We start from the raw sequence: 24900 nt of genomic DNA, 5'->3' as shown, positions 1-24900 counted from the left end.
AGACGTTGTATCCCTGCTGTTGAGATTTGGCAGTCAGATCGCTTTCCATCTCTTTGTCCAGTGCTTTGTCAACAGCAGTGTCTGTTCAGTGAGTTCAGACAGCGAAAAGGGCCTCATGGGAAAGCACTCAAATCTGTCACTACGATGTGAAAACGAGTAAGAAAAATCTTGCCTACACCTGCTTAAGGATGTAAAACAGTGACAGTGAAAACTGATGTGGCAGCTCAAGTGAGTCCCAGTGTTTGTGGTAATACACCTTTTGTACTGTTTTTTTAACAATGAATGGAACAAAATGCTGCCTAATCTCTACCACTTTGTGTAGAGATCTATTGTCACAATAGATCACATGAATAATTGTCCATGAAAGGGGCTGGTCATAGTGACAAAACCATTTTAGGGTCTTTCAGCTTATTGTTTTGGTTTGGTTTTTAACTACAGTTTTGGTTCACTCTCACTGCATAAGACTACAGCAGACAGTCATTTTCAACAAAAAATATCTAAAGACCCATTGTTGGCTACAATACCAAAGAGCAACGGGACAAAGAAGCTGGTGAACATAGTAGAGCATTTAGGAGCTAGACAAAAAACAGGAGAATTAATTATGAGTCTTAAAAACAGAAATTGCTACATGTTCAAAATATAAAGGTGATAATATGTCAGTGTTGTGTTTCTATCTTGTTTCTGCTGCCCCCAAGTGGACAATCAATCACTTTTTGCAGGTTTAAACCCTGAAACTCTTAAATATCCATAAACAGACAGTTTATCTGCTTCATCAAGACATCATCAAGTGGATTAACAGTTGCTAAGCAAACAACCATAGAACTGTCACTACATTCTGATTTGCCAAATCATAGTCAGAAGTAAATGACATCACCTTTTTCCAAGAAGACTGAAATATATTATGAAACAGCAGAAACTGTCAGAACTGACTTATTGTCAAAAACTGACTAAAGTCAGTGCTTTCACTGTGACCGCACCAGTATGATTAAATGTGACAAAATATGCAGACAGGTGTTTTTATTATTTGATTGTCCCATTGGAGACTTTTGGAAAAACCAGGCAGACATGACACCTGCAGACGAGACACTAACCTTTCCTCCCTTGGCTCTGTTTAAGCTATCTGAGGCAACACAGAGCACCTTTGTGCTTCAAACTTTGATTTTGCTGTGATTCATGACATGCCACAATGATACGGTAGTAGAATGAAATAAAAATACCTAGACTCCTATTTTCTGGAGTGGTACTATCCGAGTTGCTTTGGGCTTAGAGACAAACCACTTCAATATATTGAGAATAAATGCCTGTGACGCTGTTATTAATGTTCGATAGTATGAGACAACAGACCCTTTCCCATGTGGAGAATCACTCAGACATTTGGTGTTATGTCTGTAGGACGAGGGAGTTAACGAGTGGTCCGGCTCCTTCAGGAAACACAATCTGCCTTCATCTCAGACTTGGTGAAATCTGAATCTCCGGTTAATAGGAAGTAGGTGGGTGTCATATATACTTCCAACAGTCATGGGGAGGATAAAAGTAGAGGAGAAGGTATGAGTGCGCACAGAGCCAGGGAGGACCTCTGCAAAGAAGGTCACAGACAAGGGTGCTCTGTCCAAACACAGCTGTCGAACCTGTGTGCATATATGTGTGTTTGTGTACACACACAGACTGTCTGTTAGCACCGTCCCCATGGGCCTTCGTGGCTTCGCGGCTGAAGCCTTAATAAATCCCCAGCCCCCTCTCGCTCTCTCCAGAGAGCCAGCATCTCTCAGCACACATTATTTCTCAAATCCCCGAGCCGTCATTAAAGACAAAGACGCATTCTGCATTCTTTCTCCTCTTCTCTGTTACTGCTTTCATCCATCCATCCACCCATCCACCCATTGGTCTCTCTGTTCCTTACTCCCTCACTGACAAGACTTTAAAAGAGTTGATGGCATTCCTGTAGTCTTTGCATGCTACTCAGAGTTGAGAGCTGTCTTAAGCCTGTTCTGTCAAATACTGTGCAGTCATTTCTGACATGAATGCTTCTGACATCATGATGAAATATCAAGTATATTTTGGCTACCTAAAATGCAATGATGTAATGAAATCTATCTACTGAAGGTCTCCAAGTACTTTAAGTACTTTCAAGTTAAACATTTTGGGAAATATAACAGTGTATTTCATTCACTTCATTCAAATCCTGGAAATTGTTGGGAACAGCAGACCTGGCTCTGTCCAAAGCCTTCCAGCACCTCTAAAGCTAATCATCTCGCTAATTAACACGTTATAAGTAGTGGTTTTGCATATGTGTCTAGACTATTTTTTGGGTACTCAAATACAAATTGGTAACAGAGTATTGCAACTATTGAAGCTCAAAAAACAACTCCTAGCGCTAATAATAATAACTAACTACTACTAGAGTTGTGGTAAGTTTACTGTTGTAGTTGTTAGATTTATATTTTTCACAACTGCATGAACTTATAATAAAGTTATTGGTCAAAACTCCTCAATAACTTCAATGGCATGCATTTCTGTTTAAAAAAATGAATATCGGCCAACATATACATTTTTCAAACACTGCAATCAGCCTTTACGCAGTAGGATTTTCTTACAAAGAAACCAACAAAAATCACATCAGGGATTAGGTATGATGGAATGATGTGACAAAAAGGTGAGTACATTACTGACAGAAAATGCTGAGTTCAAAGTTTTAAACCCTTTGCTGAGCCACAGTTCAACCTTTTTGAAGCGTTGTGGGCGTGTGCAGGAGCAACGAGATTAAAGGATAATTCATTTCTGGCTGAAGACAAAGGCAGCAGACAACACCTGCTGATTATTCAGAGCGAGCAGTGGAGTGAAATCAAACACTCGGTTGCATCACTAACCACTCCATTCAAGTATTTTTAAATGGTGGATTAAAAAATACACCCTTAGACCGTTGCTGCTTATTGATGATGAGTCAATATGAAGGATTTATGTTTAGTTTCTTAGAAAACTAAACATGAATATTACTTGAAAGACTGCAGAGCTGTAATCATTCATTCAATCTCTGAGCCCATAATTACTCATTTTCCGCCAATCTGGCTCCTTTGGGGAAAAAGCTTCACTGTTCCCTGTAGTTGAGAAGCCACCTAGTTATTAGAGTCATGGCTTCCTGCTGCCAGCTGGAGGGGCCCCAGACCCAGGACTCTCCCTCTGGACTGGTCTCTCTGGAATAGGACGTGTCTTAACCAGGCCCATGTGTGTGTGGCTGTGATGTCTCTGTGACACACAGGGACACAGAGATGCACAGACGTGTCAGCACGCATGCAAATCAAAGGCAGACAAAGACAGGACTGCTATAAACACACGAGGAAGAAGCCCCAAAGGGAGGCAGGATGACTCACCTAATTTCATCAGAAAGATAAGATCGGTTTATGAAAAGAATAGAACACTTCACTGCCTTGCTCGAACAAGCCAAAGCTAACCCCTCACTGTGATCCACTGCTGAATAAAACAGGGTTTAGCATGTCAACGTGACATGTCAACAGCCTGAATGATGCATCTTCTGAGATCGGAGAAGATATGTTACCTGGACTCAAACCACAGAAGTCAATAGAGAGGTCTGCCGTTATTCCTGTAGGCATCTCTGTTCAATCAATCAATACAAGCTCAATCATGTTCCTTAAGCATGCACAATAAGCGAGTATTACATTTCTATATATTCTGCTGACAAACAAAGAATGTCTCCTAGCATACTCCAAATAAATCATATTATGTTGCCAAGAGTGAAAAACACATGCAAGTGTTGAGTTTAGGTGCTGATGGTTACCAAGGCTGTCTGATCACTTTTCAATAAGCTCACACTGCCTTTCAGCCAGGAAGCAGAGTTTAGATTGACACTGCTTAGCAACCACAATTTAGTTCAAAGAAGGTAAAATCGAATCATCAGTGACTGAAGTTCCAGACCCTCGAATCCCACAGAATCTGGCTACATCGCACTGTATGCACTATGCTAAACTGCTTAACATATTTCTTTTACCAGCACCATGTGCTGTCTGTATTGAAATGACAATAGCAGACAACATAAAGGAATGGATACATGACAAGTTCAAGGCCAATATGATCATACCTGTCCGACACAGCCTTCATAAATTCATCCAGCAGGTCATCATAGGCCTGGCCTCGTATTCTCTTATGTCTCAGCCCGATGTAGAAAGGGTCCTTCAGCAGCGCCTGCAAAGACACACGGAGGCAGAGGACAGAATATGAAGACTGGAGTAGAAGCAGAGAGACAGAAGACTTCATATTTTTGTTTTTAATGCACTACACAACAGTGACAGTAACTCCACGTATCAGCAAGAGAATCTGTCTGAAAGAGCACTCACATACATATGATTATGACTTCATCTGACTTATACTGTATGTGAACTGCCACCCCACAAAATAAGGTTAAGTCAGGTATTGGAGATCAAACAAATAAGCAGAGAGCATGATGGCATTACTTTATTTTACCAGGTATTACCAGTAAATTCTTAAAAATGTTAGCCAGAAACTAATTATAACGGAAATGAAAAATGAATTGAAAGTTAATTAATTAAAGTGATTGCAAGTCAAAGTTTTACTAATGTGACTGAGGGCTAGACAGGTTTGTGTCAAGCTCCACACACACTGTATCATCAGGGTTGATGATATCATCATGTTTTTTTATTCAGAAAGCACCCTCCACAGCATGACAGACATGAGTCTTTTGTCAGGATGAATAAACTTTTCATGATGTGTAAAAAATGGTGGAGTTCCTAAGTTGGAAACTGTTTAATGGGAAAGGTAGAATTGTACCCCTGCTTCTCACCCAGTGCCAGGATGGATCAGCTCCAGCCCCCCACAACCCTGATAAGGACAAGCAGTTACAACATATGGATGGATGGATGGATGGATGGATGGATGGATGGTAGTATTTTATATTTCAACACTTAAGTAAAAAATAAAAATGTGGGTGTATGTGTGTGCTGCACATTTCCAGAATGCTCATATAGATTATAAACCACTCTGTACCAGGTGTGTGTGTGTGTGTGTGTGTGTGTGTGTGTGTGTGTGTGATTTCTGTCCAGTCTTGACATTTGCTGGATGTGAAAATTAAAGAGAGAGGATAGATATATACAGTATGTGAACACATCCTCACACATGCACACACCTGTGTCTCTGCAGACCTTAGACCTCTGCTATAATGTCAACCATGTGTGTGATCCCACAGCGCTTAGAAACACCTCCAGTCACGGAACTTCACTCACAATCTGTATCTACATCTCCATGTACAGAAAATCCTGACCCTCTGGTTGTATCATGACTTAGTATTTTAAGGATATTGTTAAGTCTAAAGAGTAAATATATCAGTAACAGAGAATAGAATTAAAAAGAGAAAGGGTCGGCTAACTCGGCACAAAGCAGCACACCGTACAAGTGTACCATTGTCATTTTCATGCCCAGTGCCCACGTTGTGTAGGTAGCAAATGTTTTTGCGTCAATCTGTCATAAAATGAGGCGCCAGGCACATTGTTGGCACATTGCTGACTTGAGACAGCAGAAAGCGATTGTGCCACTGACAAAAATTAAGTTGAGTGCAATGTTTCCCTGTTATTTAAAGGACGCATTATTCAGATAGTTAGACGCGCCTACATAGGTGGGTTCAATGCACCGTTGTTACACACAGGCACGATGTTCAGCAGCGTCGTTCCATTTAAATAGTAACGCACAAGGTGCTGGTACATTGTACATGTCACTTTACGCCATTACCCAAAACACACCTATGATTAATTAGGAGACCGCATTCATCTATTTTCCACCCAGATTATGTGCCAAAAAATATAATTGGGCATGCCATAAAAGCACTGGGCCATACATTAGATAGTTTAAGACAAAATGATGAATGTTAATATGGAACTATAGGGGCCATAGGCTGTGTTATTGTTTTTTTTAAATTCACATCATAAACACAGCCCTACAAAAGCAAACAGTGTGAAAGAGATGAAGGTGCAGCACGAGTGAACCTTTGCTCCTCAGTATTTTGAAGAATGAGAGGGACACACGCAGGAAGTGAGGTAATTAAGAGCAGCCATGTGAGACAGACTGACAGAGAATGGAAGACAGAGTGAGGCTGTGATGAATTAGGTGGAAGTAAATGCCACCTAGCTGTGATAGATTGCTTACAGACTTTGCTTTGTGTTATTGGCACATATTTCATCACATCTTTAACATGCTGCACCTGCCTGACATAACATGGCTGGGTTTCAACACATAGCGAGCTGTAGATTTCTAGACAGATCTTGGAAGATCGGCTCATATTTTAATAATAAAATGTGCTGCACTCTGTAAACTTCCGGGGAATGCTCAAAAGATTGGGGAACTGTTTCTGGAGTGTCATGGCTCACTGGGACACGTGACCTTTGCTTCTGGAGAAGGATAATTAGAGGGTGGCACTAAGATGAGCGTGGCTTGGAGAAGGCAGCGGCCACCTTTCCATGGCAGGGTCAAGAGTCGCCATGTCCAAGAACAGCTTAAGAGGTTTATTTAAGGCGATATTTATTTGAAGTTGACAAGTCATTTCCTGGCAAGATTTTAATAGGCTGTAATAGGATAGAAGTGGCCAAGTTCAACTGTAACCAAAACAAGCAAAACATTTTCATGCAATCCCATGGGAGAAGTGGATTGATATCAGAGAGAGCTTTTGGTTGTAATTTCACAAGATGATGCAAGAGCATGCAAGGAGAAAAATAAAAATAGCTATTTTAGAGTTGTTCACCACATGCAGCTAATGTGACTTCTGGTGAGTTTTTGCTTTGTTTATCAGTCCATACAAGCCGTGCTAAAGCTGTCTTTAAAGGTGAAACGGAAAGGGCTTAATTTTAATTGAGTGGGATAGTCCTGAGGGAGTTTCAAGTGGGCTGACCTCGTTGACACCGTGCTGAACTGTTGACATGAGTTGTCTTTCTGTCCCAGATTATCTACTGTTGATTGGCTAAGCTGTCCTTTGTGTTGTACAGCTCCTTTTCTTTCTGAAGGGATTAGTCCTCGTGTATGGCTTCACAGTTAGTGCCTGTTGGAGGCACAGAAGCTCAATTTTCACTGTCGCAACTCTTTTCAGGCTGATGACTGTTTGACTAGTAATACAAAAGTTATATATATTTGACTGCTTTGTTGTGCTGGACTTTTGATGAGGGACTTTAAGTAGTTTAACATGCAAAAAATTTTTTTAATGGTGGAACAAGGACAGAGATCAAGAATATCTCCGAGCAGTTCGAGGTAAAGGACACCAGGCATTGGACGTGTGAAAGCCCACCCAGTACAGACTCACAAACAGCATATTGTGCAGGGTGACATCATCGACTCTCCTTTCAGTGTGTGTGTGTGTGTGTGTGTGTGTTGAGGTTATTCCAGGTGACATCAGGCCCATGGACACACAAACACAGATAGAGTCCAGGGAGATAAGAAGATGATGAATACTCCCGGCAGATGTGTGTCTGTATGTCGATATTGCGATATAGATAAAGGCTGCTCAGGTAGTGAGCGTTTATTGCTGGTTCTCACACGATTTTACACAGCTACCACATTCCTGTGCAGAAATAAATAACCAGGCAGACGTCAAACAGACTTTTTACAGGCACGGAGCCTCCTCACGATCTGATGAAAGATTAAAGGAATGGCACAAAGACTGGAAAGAGGGAGAAACAACATCATTTAGATAAATTTTAGGGGTTTTGGTACGGATTGAACAAATTAGACATGAGGCGTTAATTAGTGAACTTAAGATGTGCCACTTGGCTTATTAGGTTACCTTTGGACATTGCCAGGCTAGCTGGTTTCCAGTCTTTTGCTAGGCCAGCTAACCATTGAAGCTTTAGCTTCATATTGAGCGTACAGACACGAGAATGGTATCAATCTTCTCATCTAACTCTTGGCAAGAAAACCAGCAAGTGTAATTCCAAAAATGTCAACTTATTTGTTTAAAGAAAGGGGGTCAGGGGGTCTGCCTGCCTCAGTATTTTGGATATCTGCCCACTTGCTTCTCTCTACCCCCGTATCCACTCAAGGACAAATATAATCCCATAATGACAGTCATTTTAATAATTAGCTAGAGCTACCACTACCTCATAGCCCCCCGCCTCCAGCTGCTCCCATCATGCCTTCACAGTCAGGGCTGCAGAGTGAGGCAGGGTACTGAGGGGCAGGAGCCAGCTTTGTATATGAAACCAGTCCAGAAGAACTACACAAACACACACACACACACACACACACACATACATACACGGACGGCCCATTTATCCCATTACAAGTCATTTAGCCTGTCATCTCTTTAGAATAATAGAAGACTGGAAAAGTTACCACAACCTGGCAGACTGTGGTAACTTTTTAACTTTTTAGGTGTTGATAGACCAATAATTTGTGCCTGTATCTAATATAACATTAAAGAAGTAGAACATTTTGACTTCCTTTCCAAGAATGAAGAAGACTGATATATAGAAATTCTCATGTCTAATAAATGAAAATTGTACTCATTATATTACTGTGAACAGTATCAACTTTTTGGAAAGATAATAAAGTACATTCCAGCAGCACTAACTCAACAGCAACAGACTGAGCATCCATGAGCTCTGCATCTATGCTCATTGACACACACATACCTATAGCCCACACACAAAAAGTTTTTCTCATCTTCCTGCTTTGGCATCAGAAACGAGGCAGATTGAAGTAAGTATATGGATCAAAGTGTACGGGACAGCTTGTTAAAGTTGTGTTGTAATGCCCATAAATGTCCAAAACGGCTATAGAGCAAGAATCTAATCTTCAGATGGCACCTGAACCAAAATCACTCACACAAGAGTTGTAGACTCAATATGGAAACTTATGTAAATTGCACAGAGATGCCAATGCAGGAAGAGGCCAAAAGGTAGAGTACATACTGCAGGCCTATAAAGATAAATAGCTGAGGAGGAGGACTTGGCAGAATGAGGTAGCATTTTGCTTTCTTAATCCAGTTCCAATGGCACAAAGAGGACTAATGCAGCAATGAAATATCTTTTATTGGCCTTCTGAGAGGACTGCAGTGTTTCTGTTGTTATAATGTGAGAGCTTTCTGCTGTGGCCCAGAGAACTTTTAAAGTGTGTATTGGGTAAGTGGTGTCACAGAGGGACCTCAGGCCATCAGTGATGCTATCATCTGCATGATATCAGTGGGTTTCTCTTATTCTTGGTCTCTGTCCAGTCGAACTCCTCTATATTGTTTCTACTTACATTTCTTGCTTTGTTTTAATATGTAAACTAATCTACCCTTAGCAGCACATCGCAACCTTAATCCATTTGAGACATTTGCTTGGGTTGAAACTGAACTCCAGGAACTGAGTCATGTGAAGACTGTCTTGGAAAATGAAGGACAGCTTCTCAGCTGTGTTGGGCATTTGAGGCTGCCACGCCCTTGGCCAAGAATGAGAATTGTGTGTATATATACACACAACACAGGCTATTCTTGGTCTGTGTAAGGCTACAGACACACACACACGTTTTGCCCTGCCCAGAGTTTGAATCATCTTTTAGAAATGCTGCCATAGCGAACAGAGCCATAGGTGTGCAACTCAAGCTTTGTTGGCTGCTACACATACAGGCTGGCAGAGGGGAGAGGTGCTTTCCCAGCTGGCATCCATCAGTGGATCTGCGTACCTCACTTATGTAAAGGGTGTTTCCTAGAGTAAGATTTGTTTTCTTTCTCTTGGCTGATTTCTGTGGCAAAGCTTACCTGGCTATGGTGGATACGGTGCATTTCCCTACTGGCATGCTGTATCATGTACTCATGTCATTTTATTGTGTTAGAGTAACATTTTAAGGGTTTAAGGGTCTGGGAAAGTAGAGTTGAAAGGTGAGCACGAAGACCAAACATATTCAATCATTACCACTTGGGGCGATAATGACCCAATTTCCCCACAGGGGTGATTTAATTTAATGTAATCTGCCTTGAGTTGAGCAAGAGTCTCTACCAGCTGGCCTGAAGCATTATCTCTGGTCTCTGTGTGGAAGGTGAGCAGAACAAAAGTAAAGCAAACTATTTTTCATGAGCTTTTCATCATCTGTATTTTTTTTATGTTTTAAAGATTAGTACTTCTGATGTGCTAATCTGTAAATATTCTCAAATTTCAGATTAATCACACTATGAAAATATGTCATGCATACACACAAATCATCCTTTAATTTTTGGGAGATACGCTTGCTCTTGCCAAAAGTCAGCCGAAAAGATTGATGGCACTCTCAAGTCTGTACAGTAAATATGAAGCTACAGCCAGGAGCTAATTAACTTATTTTAGCATAATGACTTAAAACAGGGCAAAATACCTAGCCTGACTCTGTACAAAGGTAACAAACATTAACACAAACTCATTAATTAACACTTCATTTCTTGTTTGTTAATACTGTACTTTGTGCTGGTGCAAATTGGCAAATGTTAGCAGGCTACCATGCTAAACTAATATGGTAGCTGGTTGACTTTAGGTAATGTTATCTTGTAGTTGGTTCACTGAAGCTGACTTTTGTTGGGCTTTTTTTCTGTGACATTTAAAATGAGCATGTCATTTGTATTTATTTATTTATTCATTATTAATGTGTCATAATATTAGTGGCCTTTGAAAAATGTAAAGTTCATGAGAAAATGTTACTCATAATTCTGTTGCTTATAATTGTGTAAACAGTCTGTCACTTATATTTAGCCCTTGGCTCTTACCTCATTGTCTGTGCCCACATCCAGCATGACAGGCAGGCACTGTTGTGGCGGCACGCCTCCACAGGCCGTGTAGAGGGCCAGTTTTCCCACTGGGATGCCCATACCATAGCAGCCAAGGTCTCCCAACCCCAAGATCCTCTCTCCGTCCGTCACACAAACAGCCTGTTAATCAACATAATTGTCAGCTGTAAACTTCAGTAGCTACCACACTGACCACCTCATCAGTTTGAAATCTGTGCATAATGTTGCTACATGTAGGGTATTCTTAAATTAGATTTTATATCACATTTATACACAATTTAATGAGAAAATAAACTAAGCAGCAGTTCTGCCTCCATCTCTCATGAGCTCAAACCTTTTTTTACCAAAACAAGTCCACCCTGTTACCCCAAAACATGTTTTTTTCCCTCAGTCTTAGCCAGATCCTCCTACACCCTCCTGGCTTTCCACTCACTAGTCACTTTACTTATTAAGGCATAAATGTGTTCCTCTGGGTTGATTCCACACCATGAAACAAATCAATTGTGTAACACTTAATATCAGCAGCAGAAGTGTTTAATTTGAAATATTCGAGTGTTTCTTCTTTTTCCACCATCGTTGTGACGCAGTTAACTCTGGCACAATGTTTTTACAGCCTTGTTCCTCCCACAATCTGACAGGTTTAAAGAGTGTCATTAGGTCTCTGTAATGACTGTAGTTAATACTATTAACAGCTTTCTTTCCCACCTAACTCATTGAGTGATTGTACCCAGACATCACTTGTTAATAAGTGACTGAAAGAAAGAAAAGCTGCCAGTTCTTATCAGTGGATGACTAAACTCGGGTCCCTCTTGCCCTGTCTCTATGTAAATGTTAAAAGTAGGCCATATTAGTTGAGTTTATGACAAGACCACCCTTGACAATGAGAGGCGGCATGTCAGCGCTGAGGTAAATACCCTGCTGTTGACAGCTGTGAACAGGTGGCTGAGGCTGCAGGTATATTTGACATGCCAGGAATGTCTACTGATTTCGTCATTCTAAGTATGACTGGATTATGACTTAGCACATAGTTGCTCATGCAGAGGATTAAAGAAATATTTCAGACTTTTGGGAAATTGGCCAATACAGCAGGTCAAGAGAGCCAATAGAGAACTCTTCTACCTCCCAAATAGATTGCTGGATTTATGCACTCTCTATATTTCAGCCTGGTGTTATATGACTCACTTTTTATTACTAAAAGTATTGATTACTAGTTACTTAAATAGTTTTTCATCATATCTAAACTTCATCCTAATGTAGGTAGCAACTTGATTTTACACTGGAAACCATGTGTTCATGCTCAGTGATGTAGACAATCAGGGTTTCAGTGTATGATCTTTTAGTTTAAGAAGGTAAAGTAGACTAACATAATTTGAACACTTAGAAACACATCTTGATTAACTTTACAGTCATTTCAGTATCTTTTTGTAATAATATTTTGTATAAAATATATCAATTAGCATTCAACGTTTTTAAATCATTGCATGACATTAATGCAGGTTCAAGGAACCTTCAGTTTGTGTCGATTCTGACAGCCCCTGTGGACTGTTATGTAGGTCATACAGAAACATTTGTATTGAATTGAGATTTTTAGAGCCAAAGAAAAAGGCTCTCTGATGGCAAGGTAAAAACTGCTGTCCACAGCAGTGCCTTGCTTTACTTCTGTGATGGGATCCCTGCCTGGTTCTTCAAACTAGTGGTGTGCTGTCCACTGTCTACCTACTGCCTATGCCTATGCATAAGTACTTCATACAAACCTACTTCATAATACTCATACTCTCTTTCATTTTTTACTCTCATGTAAGTATCGTGTACTGCTTTAGCTCAAGATAGCTCATTCTAAAGTTGTGAAACTAGATAAGATAAAATCCCCTGGGAGTGTATCTCCACAGAGATATGTATTTTCCACATCATAGCAACTAGTGTTGTTGCTGGATCTGTTATGTACAAAGAATTACTTTGAGGTTTTTGTGCAACTTGTGTTTTGTTGTTTGCCCCTATTTTACCAATCCTTGCAATTAATATATATAGCATGCTAAATGCATGCATATTAAAAGACAAGCCTGCTCATATAAAGATCTATCATCACAAAACCAATGGTCTGTCTCTATTTCCTCTCAGCGCCAGGCACATTCATTCCTATTGCAGACATAAATGAGAGGTATAGCTGCATTATTAAACAGCATTCTACTTTTTAGCCAATGGTACTGAAACAGGATTAAATACTGCTTTTTGGAGTATTTTCAGGCGCACTAGCATGTATTTACAACTTCTTTTTGGTAATGAGGAATAAAGATATATCAGGCCTCGGATACACACACAACACAAAATAATTCATTGTTGGTTTTGGTCTTTTACGGTGAAAGAGATACAAAAAGATTTTTGCATTACTATCTTCATCTTCATTAGTGTTAACTAACAGGCCAAATTAACCAAAACTTCAGGTATCCTGATACTTTGTAGCCTCCATCATGTTGAGCTTTACTGGTGCTGGTTTTGCGATCAGTGATGGAACAACATGTATACTCATGTGAGAGCTCATGCCACTGTTTGAGTGACTGAATTTACCCTGATGTCCTTTTCGGGCCAGTTCTGGAGCAATGTAGAAATGTGGCCACGGTCATGAATAGTGATGAACAGGCCCCTGGAACATAGAAAAACAAACAGAAGAAGTTAAGTTAGCAGAAGAAAGACAGAAAAAGACCACAATCTTTACATGTTTGAAAGGCACAGCAAGACACTGCGGTCAATTGTCTTCCTCTTTGTAACTCAAGTTTTATTGCAGTGAAGCAAAATTTTCCTGGCAACATATGAACTCAAATAACTCATGAACACTTTGTACTTAAAAAATCTTATCTAAGATTTGAAGAAAAAACAGGTTTAAGCTCAAACTCTGAGACTGTTTGAAGTTGAGCTGCTATTTCTTTTCCTTTTTTTTTTCTTTCTTCTGACCAAGACTTTATTGAACACTGACATCCCCTGAGATTTAAATGTTGAACCCAGAGCCCAGGGCCTCTGCGGGGACCCTTGAGGCTCCCCAAATATTCATTCATCTTAGTATCACCCCCTCCTAACAACCCTCCCTCTTTCCTTTCCTTGCTTCCTAGCATCAATGTCCTTCCCTCCAGGACAATCCCAGGATAAAGAGATCATCTCAATGCGTGGGGTCCAGCTGCGGCGTCTTTCCTGCCCAACACACCCATCTGGTTCAAGTATGGGGGGGCAACACCTCTTCCATGTGCCAGTGACAGTAAAAACATCATTATTTGTAAGAATCCGCTCATAAAATAAAAAACCATCCCAGGTTGATGCTTGTGGAAGAAAAGTGTGGAGAAATGTCAAATAAAAACAGCATGACACATTGTTAAAAGAAAGAAAAAAATATAGTGAGATGAAGGAGAAAGACATAAAGGTTTTACATAAAAATGCCTTGATAAGACTGTGATATGGAACAGTCAGAGTCAGAATGGGTCTACAGAGTCTACAGAGACAGAGTCACTTGATCCAATGTTGAAATAAAACAATATTGATTAGTATTGCAGCTATAATATGTGTGTCATGGGGCTGAATTGGCATCAGATGAGTTTTTAAAGTTTACTTTAAAGTTACATCTGTGAATCAAAAAATGTTCCCATACAGCTGGTGCTGTCATCGTATCCCAATTTTTGTTAAATTATTCACCGTATATGGAGCAGACACATGTCTGCATTGACTGGTGTCTGTCATTCCACGTACATCTGTTTCTGCTCTATGGAACTTTAGCTGGTTAACTATTAGCTGGTTGCTATGTCTTATGTTGTTGTACACTGTTGCTGTTTGGCTGTTAGCAAAGTTGTCGACACCACAATCATAATTACTGTGATCACAACAAATACATGTGCAACTGCCTCCCTTCAGAGGGTTCCCATAGAAACACAGCGGTTCAACATACAGTAGCGGACTCTTTGAAAAGTACCTGTAGCATCTGTAGATATTTGGAGATATTCTAAGGTAATACAAACATTGTGGATTTTATTTTCAGGTGATTATACATTATTTGTTAATCTGTAAATAAAGCCTCCCTCAGTCTTACACCCTCAATCTTTAATATTGGTTGCTTACATGTTTGATGTAATTCATGTGTTCTGTCTTAACGTTTTCTACAGCCAGAAATTTTTTCCCACATTAATTTTATGACTTGAAACCACCAAATGTTGTGAAAAAGAAAACTGGGCAAAGATGGCATGTATTTTCTAAGTAAGTTAAGCGTACCAAATGATCATCTGCAAATAATTTAAGTTTATATTGATCTCTGGATCCAATTCTTGCTACAAGTGGTTCTATTGCTGATATAAAATGAGTGGGGGAGAGCACTGTGTTATGATGCAGGCACACTAGTTTCATTGACAGACGATACTGTTCAAAGTACAGGCAGTGCTGATCAAAGATGAATTAAGATTATTTTACTGCATTGTGGATTTCTCGCTTCAAATGCTTTCAGAAACTTATTTCCGTGTGTTTGCCATGCTGAAAAAAGACTATTCAAAATTATGCACTGCCCAAGTCAGAATTATATACATACACATGCATTATGTCTGCATCTTACATCTTCTTTTGATTTCACCTTCTTCAATGTCGGGATTCCTGCTTTTCTCTGTTATCTATGTGCATATCTGATATTTGAAAGTGAATATCTTTGGGTTTTGGACTGTTGCTCCACCGAAACAGGACATCTGAAATCATCACAAACTGTGATGGCTGCTTTGGTAGAAAATAATTGCTAGTTGCAGATACATTAGATGGATAACAGAGAAGGATAAAGGAGAAGAAGGATTAGAAGAGACAAAAAGAGTTTGACTAATTTAAAGAGATCGACTGTTGTGAAGCTATTAGGAGACACGTATTTCATCCTGTGCAAAGAGCTCCACAGGTCACATGAAGGTCACCAGGACGCAGACATCTGGGATCTGTCCTTTAAAACACCTTCCAACTTTTCTGGCAATATAACGACGAACATCTGCATACATCTGCACATTTAAACATCTGTGCATGAAAATCTCTGTAAGTGCTGCTTTAAGTGCACCAAGGGTAGATCATTTTAAAGAATGTCTGCACAGATGTAAGAGACCTGTAGGGAGCTGGACTACTTTTGTCTTTATGCAGTGGATGTGTGTGGGAGAGACGAGAACGTGCAACCTGCTGTGTTTGTTTACATAAGGCCTGGAGGACATGAGTCACAGCCAGCAGTAGCAGCAACACGAGGGATTTTTGGGGGGAAAGAGCAGCAACAGGGCTGAAAGACTAACCTCACACTATTGGAAAACAACTTTTTGAGATGGATCAAAGAAGACAGGCAGTAACGCCTAACCTCTGTCAACCTCATGGTTACTGAAAACTTCAGGTTCCACTTGCCATTACTCCTCTGCCACTCACTTTCAGAGGAGCTGTCGACCTCATGACCTCTGACCTTGACAAGTACAATGAAGTAGAACTGCAGGAGCGCCTGTGACATACTTTAACAGTCAAAGAGACACACACACACACACACAAATACTCCTCAACTCCTCGAAGGAATCATATCATATCATCTACAGCACCCAGAGCTGCAAAGAGATATTCTACAGTATCTCATGATGTCAGGGGTTGTGCTGTTTTAAATCTATCATCACTGTCTGTGAAGATCATTTTATGGACATGATGAACAAAAACAGCTTAATAGATTGTTGACAGTGTACAGCAGCTGTCATGACAGATTGTGTTATACAAAGAGCGAGACAAATAAGAAAGAGAACAGGGAAAGATGTGTTTTACATATTTGATGTGAGAACATTGTTGGGAAATGAAGTCATTTTGGACTGTTTAAATATTTTCAAGGGTTTACTGATAGTTCAGGGTTATGCTTTGTATTGAAGGTGAAAGGAAAAAACTCATCCTGTCATAGTTTTACAGATGTTATTATTTGCCATGTATGCTTTTACTTTTAGCTAACAAAATGAGCTGTTTATGCATATTTTTCAGGTCTATCAGGTCTAACCTTTTATCGACTGTTATCAAAGTATTTCAACAATTAATATTTTTTTTATGCTATTTCACTATTTATCCATTATATGATTTGCCATTACTTTTAGCTGTTTGAATTTAATATGTAGTCATTCTGTTCAGGTGTTGCAAATAGCTCAATATGTGGATAATTTTGTATTTCAAATTAGTTGAGCTAATCCATAATCTTTTAATTATACCCCTGAGTAATGGGGTACAAGTACCTCTGATCGAAATGAAATACGACATTGTTGTTGAAATAACCACAATGAATCGCAGCCTCCTTATGTTCTAGCTGAGGGGAGGGCCACAAAGCATCGAGCTGCTCTGCCTGGCTCCTCCTGTAAGAGAGTGTGGTGAGGACAGAGAGGGTAAAGAAAACAACCTGATGGCCTGACACAGCACCACTGCTGACCTTCAGCCTGACACGAAACACACCCAGGGGACTGTGGAAGGCTGCAGGGACTGGCAAGAGGAAAAGCTGCTTTCCACACCATGACCCCAAAACACTCCAAGTCCCATGTGGAAGCCGGCCACCAGTCGTTGACCCGTGTCCACACAAAACACCATTCTTCACCCCCACTGCATAACCTTAATTTTCACTGTGGTGGACGCCCTCAGTTAGCGAGCCACATGAGGTTCAACTGACACAGTGGACACAAATCAACGAGAAAAGACTGTGAAAATAGTGTTAAAGGTCCCAGTCACGCACTATGAGATTTCTCCAACTAATTAAGCTTAAAATCTGCCACAACAGAGTTTTTTATGGTCGGTCTGTGTCACCTAAGAAATAATATGACAGAGGATTTTCCACTTGTTTTAAGGCCTAATTGGAGCAAACATCTTGAGGTGTGACTCTTCCACAGAGGGAAGAGGGAAATGTCAGCTAAGTGAAGAAGACAATTCCGTTTTTGTTTCAGTGTGTAACTTGAACTTTTTCACTTGTAAAAACAACTTTAACAAGCTTTTGAGAAACAAATAGCAAATATACCTCTGATATGGCTCAATCACATTTGATATATATGTTGAGTGTTTGTGGAGTGGTGTATTTCACAAGATAAAAAGAAAAACCTTTTAAGATTTATCATAAGTGGGGTCCTGACCCTGAAATTGGCAACCACTATTGGCAACAATCTAAGGTAAACATAGGTAACAAGCATTATTATAAGATTAAGAGTACAAATAACTTGCAGTTCTGGTAATATTCAAGAGTGGGAGTGCAAAACATACAGTGTTTGTCAGCCTACATGGAATTATTACAATAACAGAGTAAAAACCACTTCAACCCCTTGGACAGTTACATTGTCATTGACATTAAAATGAACTGTTCGGTGCTGTTATCTGTACTGAACAGAGAGTACTGAAACATATAGTTTATCCATCTCTGTACCTGTTCCAGCCATCAGCCAGCTGGCGATGTCATTGGCCCCAGAAAACTGTTACTGTTAGACTAATTACTTTCTCATTTAGCCAGAGCTGTTTGACACACCATATCTCACCGTTATGCAACAAGAAAGGTCATGCAAGCCATGTGTGAAGCAGCATGCCTCTCAGATGGAGTTATGACAGTAACTGTACACCAACCGTCACTCGAAGACAGAGAGATGGTGAGATAGGGCGATCTTAGTAATGTAATCCCATGTCACTCTCACACACACATCATTAGCAATGACTTGTAGTACACTGAGATCCTACATGTGTGTGTCTGTCTGTACATAAACTGAAGCAATCAATAAACTGTAAACTTTTAACACTGTATGAGACGTATGGATGTCTCCAAGATACAGCCAGCCTTTACTAGAAAAAAAAACACATGCATTGATGGGAGAAGTCCCTCGTAGAGATCCATGGCTTTTCAAAACAGATTCAAACAGGAGCATCACTCCAAAATTAACACACTGGATCCTCTATTCAGACCAGCTGCTGGGATATTTGAGATATGTTTTTCATTAAAGCTGGGAAGTTCAACAGACCTTCAGGGAAACAAAAACATCAAGTTGCCAATAACAAGACATTAATATTTAGAATTTTATTAGAATATATTAATCTTCTCGCCACTTGTTCAGGGTTCAAACAGTCACAAACAAGACAGAGAGGTAAAATCACTCAAATACCAAACCAGATTTTAATGTACTGCAATTTATTTATTTTTTACCAGAAATGTGAAATGTGTCTCAGTCTGGATAAAGCGTAGTCTTGTTTCAGTCATAATCAGTTGAAGACTACAAGTTGAACAAGCAACATCTGCTTTTAGTAAAAAATGTAAGGATTTAATAACTGAAGAAGTAATTTTCATCACTCCTCACTCCTACTGTGCTGTCTTGTGCTGTGTTTCCATGTGGCTAGTGTGATCCATATTATTCTGCATATTTTTGTTTGAATAATGTGAGTTGGCTGACAGAAACCCAAAACATTTAAAAAATAACAAAACAGCAGCACTGTTAGCTGTGTCTCTCACTCTTCTTTAATTTGAGTTAACTCTTGTGTTCAACTTCATTCACACATGACATTGAAAGGTTACGCCCCATACAGCAGTTATATGCTCCATCCAAACATGAAACTATACACTGAAGCTGCGGCAGCTACAAAGACACCATGGGACCACAAGAACTCGGCTTGGCTGCTTGTGTTTTCTCCTTCAGGTTTCTGATGCCGGTGCAACAACACTATCTTTTCAACTTAAACTTAACTTTATTTGGTAATTGTGTAAATGTATTATGTTAATTTGTGAAGCGTATCAAATTGCTCTGCAGACGAGAGCCTCTGGTTTGAAATGTAATAAATGACACCGCAAGTGTCGTAATGTAGCTTGTTACTTTCTACAAAACTGTAATGTTACTAACTGCTTCCAATGAGGCGTCATTTGTAGCCACCAACAGTTTCAAAGTACTTCAGCTTCCCCAACACTGAGCACACGTACTTAATACCATTTAAAACAATCGTCAACACTTTCATTACACCTCGGTTTCCCAGCAGCCAAGGCAGGGACAAACAGAAACATGATGGGAACTACGACGTGGGCTTGTTACTAGCAACAGTGCAGTCTAAAACAAACATTTCATCTTAAACCACATGTGAGGATAACCAGTATTTTTCATTTGTATTGAATGCTAATTGCACTGGAAAGGTCTGTCAGCATATCAGGTGAATAGAGTGTCCTCACGGCACCAGTGCTGCATCAAGTGAGACACCACAGCACACCAACACCAACATACAGTGCACTCATAAGAAGACAGAGACATTTCTATGACTGGATGTGGTATCTGACCACAAGCTGTAGAAAAGGACTGACAGCACAATATTTGAGCAATGAGACTGCTGGTTTCAACTTTTTTGCTTCCTATCCTGAGTGGTATTTAATATGTTAATGTCTTTCCATGGAAAGAGAAGAATATCCTTTCAGTTTATGCATAAACTGTATATTACCTATAAGTATCCACATTACGGGACAGCAAGTCAGTTTTATTACTTAGGTTGTAGCCTTGGTTTTGCTCATACTGATCATTTCCAAGGCAATTAAGTAAGCCAAAGCCAAAGGAGCGAGGCTGCTGGCATTCCAAATAACACACTCATGCTGCAACACATGAAGCAGCCAAGCAACTGACTGAACCAATAGAGGAGAAGAAGAAAACTGTGAGAACGGGGGGTCTGGCAGTGCCAATCAATAACCATGTTCATGCTGCAGCCTGAGCTGTCGCAAACTCTGCCCATTTTAAAAATAACTAATTGCAATGGAAAAGATGATCGTCAAAGAAACTAAATATGCAACAGACCTCTGGGAAAAGGAAAAAAGTGCTCTGTAAACACTAAAAGAAAAAAAGAAAAGAAAACGACAAAGGGATCCGGAAAGTGGGAGAATAATTTAGCATCAGTTCAACAAACACAATCATCCAAGCCATAATCCACCTCTCCGTCTTTGTTTAAGCACATGTAAGCCTTCACTTCCCTGTGTTTGTTCCATAAGAAAAAGACGCTATTGTAGGATGTCTTTGCTGTGTATTTTTTGTGTATTTCTTGTAGGAATTTATCTAAGCAGCAAGAAGCAACCATACCCGGTAATTTTTGTTCAACACACAGCTCTCATCACTTGGAAATGAAACGTGACGGGCAGGAATTCTTTTTCCAGTCCCTTCTCTTTCCTTTCCCTTCACACCCTCCTTTCTTTATACAGTATGACTCTCTGAAGACAATGTACTCTTCTTCTTCTCCGGCCTCCCACCCTCCATGGCACGCTCAGACTTTGACAGAATTCCATCACATTACAAGTATTCTGCACGTTGCCTGAATCACCCTCTCTTTTTACACAAGCACGAACCAGTTCCAGTCCTTGGCCTCGGAAAACCATAACCCACCCCCATCTCATTCCACTGCAGCCCACTGAAATCAGCCCGGGCCTCCACACAACAACTAATCTTCCTTCGTAAAGCTTTTCCAGACTTGGACAAGAAGGGAAACTCTTGAGAATTTGAGGCCAAAATGAACACACTTTAGCCAATCTGATCAGTCTTTCATCGCTTAGAGTAACACGCTGAGGCAAAACATAAGAAGGCACGGAATCTTTCACACAGGCTAACCTGCAGGTGATGAAAATAGCAACCAGACAGTATAAGTTCCTGGGGTTTCAAAGCCTGTCTTCTACTGTAGCTGTCTGACTGAATGAGAGGCAGTTGAGTGTCCAGATGAATGGATGTCCAGTTTCTCTCTCAGCCAGCCTTACATAACTCATAGTGCACGAAACAGCAGGAAAAGGCCAATTCCCAAAGGCCCTGCTAAAGGAATCAGAAGCACAGACCTGATGAACCCAACTGGCTATTAGAGGAGTTTCAGCCCTCTGCAACCAGGTTTTCCATTCAATCGCCTTTTCAAACACGTCCTGACATTTGGGACATGCCAATGACGTTTCGCGTGGGCTGTAAAGTCACATCCAAAACCAAATGGTTTCGCCGAGGCCATCAACTGCGCGAGAAGCAATTTTAGCGTGTTTATTGGCAGATGCTGCTTTGTGTTAGCAACAGTGGTCAGGACTGGAACACATAATACATACAAGAAAACTTTATATCCCCTGAAATTCAAATAGGTCATCCTTTCATGAAAACCAGACACAGAGATCATCATCGGAGACAGGTTAAGGGAAGTTAGCACTGTATGGGCGACAATGATTTATGGCCTATTGTATTCTCTTTGACATTCACAGAAAAATGTGTATTCAATTTTAGGCACGGTGTGGTGGCAAGCAGCTGCTAGTGTCCACTATGAAACAGATGGAAAAATCCTTTAAGAGTTTCCAGTTCTTCATGGCTTATAGCGGAGGTGCTCATTCACATAATATATGACAATAAGTAGGACCTAAGACCATCGTATTTTACAATACAGGCAGTCAGTGAAAATAGAGTGTAATCTATGGTTCATTATATGCTCTAAAGACCATTTAGGTAGGTTTCAAGATGATCCAACAAGCCTTCAAATTTGTACTGATATTTTGTAGTTATCTGGAATACTCAGGTATTCTATTACCTGGATAAAGGTCTTGTTTTGGAGAGCATGAAGAAGATACCTGTGGTATTCTGTAGCAGCTCACCCATGAAGAATGAGGTTTATTCAGTTAGCTATGGTCAAGGCTTGGTTAGATTTAGGAAAAGAGCAGGTTTTAGGTTACAATGAGAACTTTGTTAAGGCTAGGAACATCGGAAACATTGTGGCTTGGGTGAAAATGACTACTACTTTAGGATACTTCGGCGGCTATGGAATGGATGATCATGGTCATGGGTTAAAAAAATGTTGCCTAACGTCACCTAATTTATTCCCTTCCTTCTGACATAATTCTTACAGCCACTAGAGGGCTTTGTCACTTCAACATAAACATATGTCGCTTTGAGGCTATAACAACTGATCTACTTACCGTAGGAGGACAATCTCATTCAGATACATGGAATAAATGGCTTGTTAGTGCCGTGTTAACTGCCCCGTAGGTGACATTTCTCAGCTCTCTCTAACAAGGAAACTTGATCTGTAGCTTTCCATGATGTAATGCTGAAACTTAAATCAAAGTGGATGTTCAGGGTGCCAGGGGAGAGGTCAAGTCTTGTGTAATGAAAAGACATCAAAAAGACTCAAGAAAGGAAAGTCAACTGGGGTCAAATCCCATTCCTGTAGAGTTGTCAGAGGTCAGACAGAGTGCTGGAGAGTTGGTCTACATCACCACCAAAACCACTCAACTCGTAGTGACATCATAATAACCAGAAGGTCAATTTACCCAAAGAACTATTGTGTTTATTAATAGTTATTTCTCCTGGAAAGTGACACTGAAACCCTGCATACTCTCTGTGAAACTGAGAGCTAAATCGATAATCATCAGTCCCATCTTACATAATATAAATATTTTATATAACAGCAGTGTAAGTGCAACATCTGACCTCAGACAAGGAGAAAATATGACTCTTGTGAAACAGCAGGATAGTTTCAGAGATCTGCTTTAAAATGCAGTGTGCTCTGCCAAAATACACTCTATATAAAACAGATTTGTCATGTATATTTATATAATACATATGCTGGGATCAAATTGTTTAGTTTTTTCTTGCAAGACCACTGATGTTATTATTTCATTGTTCAAATATGTACAATTCTTATCAGCAGAAGGAACAAACTGTGCAGCAGATTTGCTGGGGCGCCTAAATGTAAGTAACACTAGGAAACAAGCACGTCTTAAAGATCCAGTGTGTCAGATTTACAGGGCTCCATTTACATACAGTAATATGGCAGAAATGTAATGAGCATTAATATGTGTATAATCACCTGAAAATAAGATTAAATAAGTTAGATTTTTTTTTATTGCCTTAAAATGATGAACTAGAAAGAAAAAAGTGAGACGAGGGTTTTGCAATTGACAACTACACTGCTAGATGGTACACACTGGTCCTTTATGTAAGAATTTGTACTTTTGAACCTATTATGTGTTTAACTATCATTGAATGGAGGATTTGATTACTCACTATTAACTATTTTTAATCATTTTCATAATTACAAAGCCTATAGAATTTCCATCTATATTTTGCAACCATATTTTGCAACCATAACTGTTCAAACTCAAAAGGGTTTATCAGTTTTTTTATGCTGTGTTAAAAAAATGATAACTCAAACTAAAAATGTTTAAATGCTTTTTGCATACTCTGCTATTATGCATGTCAATGCAGACAATAAGTATTATTTTAATGTTCACACACCAAGACTTATCATATCATAAATAACTCGTATGAACTATGCATATCGTCATTAATACACTGTGCATAGTAATGGTTTGTAACCATACATTAGATCTATCCATATTGTTACCATACTGCAGATTTTAAAATGAGTACAATGATAAAAGGCAAAAGAACAAAGAAGGACCCCTTGCACATGCAAACTAACATGACCCTTAACTGATTTATCACCAGTAACTTTTAATACTGTGTTGGAGACGTCAAAACAAAACAAAAAATAGGTTGTGGTGCTTTCTTACTACATCCATTAACTAAACAGAGGAAATTTTTGAACTGATAAATAAGAAGCAGTGCTGTTAAGACATAGTAGTGTCCGATACTGTAGACCTCATACCATTTACAGAGGTCTTATCTAAGTGCAGACATGGTGCAGTTGGATGGTGATTGATATGATGTGCTGACTTAGCTCTTATCGTCAGTGAGGAGTCTCCCATGTCAACATGAGGCTGATCCAGTTTTTGCTAATCTGCTAGCAAAGATTTTAAGACATTGTGCATCTATAAAAAAATATGCTCAGAGCTAATGGATTTCTAAAAGATCTTAGTTCAATCTCACCCAAAAATGAGTCCTCTAAACTAAATAAGAAAATACATTTACAGTATTACATTTGAGAATTCCCTTTTAAAACACCATTTTTCACCATCTTTCAACAACCACTTTGATAGAGAGGTAGAGACCCTTGTTCATTCTATGCCAGGATATAAAGCAGATAAGAAGATTGATGGCACTCTCTTAGTAGGTCAACCATATTTCAGTGAACCACTGCATTAGAAGACATGACATGATATACTCCTTAAGTTGATGTAATGTGTGAAGTCTCCCTTTACCACCCATTCACTCCCATAGTAATTTTTGGTTACAGAGAAAAAAAACAACAAAATT

At 39.7% G+C, this 24900-nt stretch overlaps 1 protein-coding gene across 1 annotated transcript in view; it reads right to left on the bottom strand.

Annotated features, from left to right (window-relative positions):
- Positions 1–24900, bottom strand: part of me1 (malic enzyme 1, NADP(+)-dependent, cytosolic) — a 77131-nt gene that overhangs the window by 8286 nt on the left and 43945 nt on the right. Inside the window, exons 4-6 of the mRNA XM_027287523.1 lie at positions 13310–13385; positions 10724–10885; positions 4094–4197 (exon numbers count right to left, since the gene is read on the bottom strand). Of these exons, the coding sequence (XP_027143324.1) occupies positions 4094–4197; positions 10724–10885; positions 13310–13385 (342 nt within the window). The remainder of the gene's footprint in view (positions 1–4093; positions 4198–10723; positions 10886–13309; positions 13386–24900) is intronic.

This window comes from Larimichthys crocea, chromosome XIII (genome assembly GCF_000972845.2).
Source record: "Larimichthys crocea isolate SSNF chromosome XIII, L_crocea_2.0, whole genome shotgun sequence".
Taxonomy (NCBI): domain Eukaryota; kingdom Metazoa; phylum Chordata; class Actinopteri; family Sciaenidae; genus Larimichthys; species Larimichthys crocea.
This window is presented reverse-complemented; position numbering and strand designations above follow the sequence as displayed.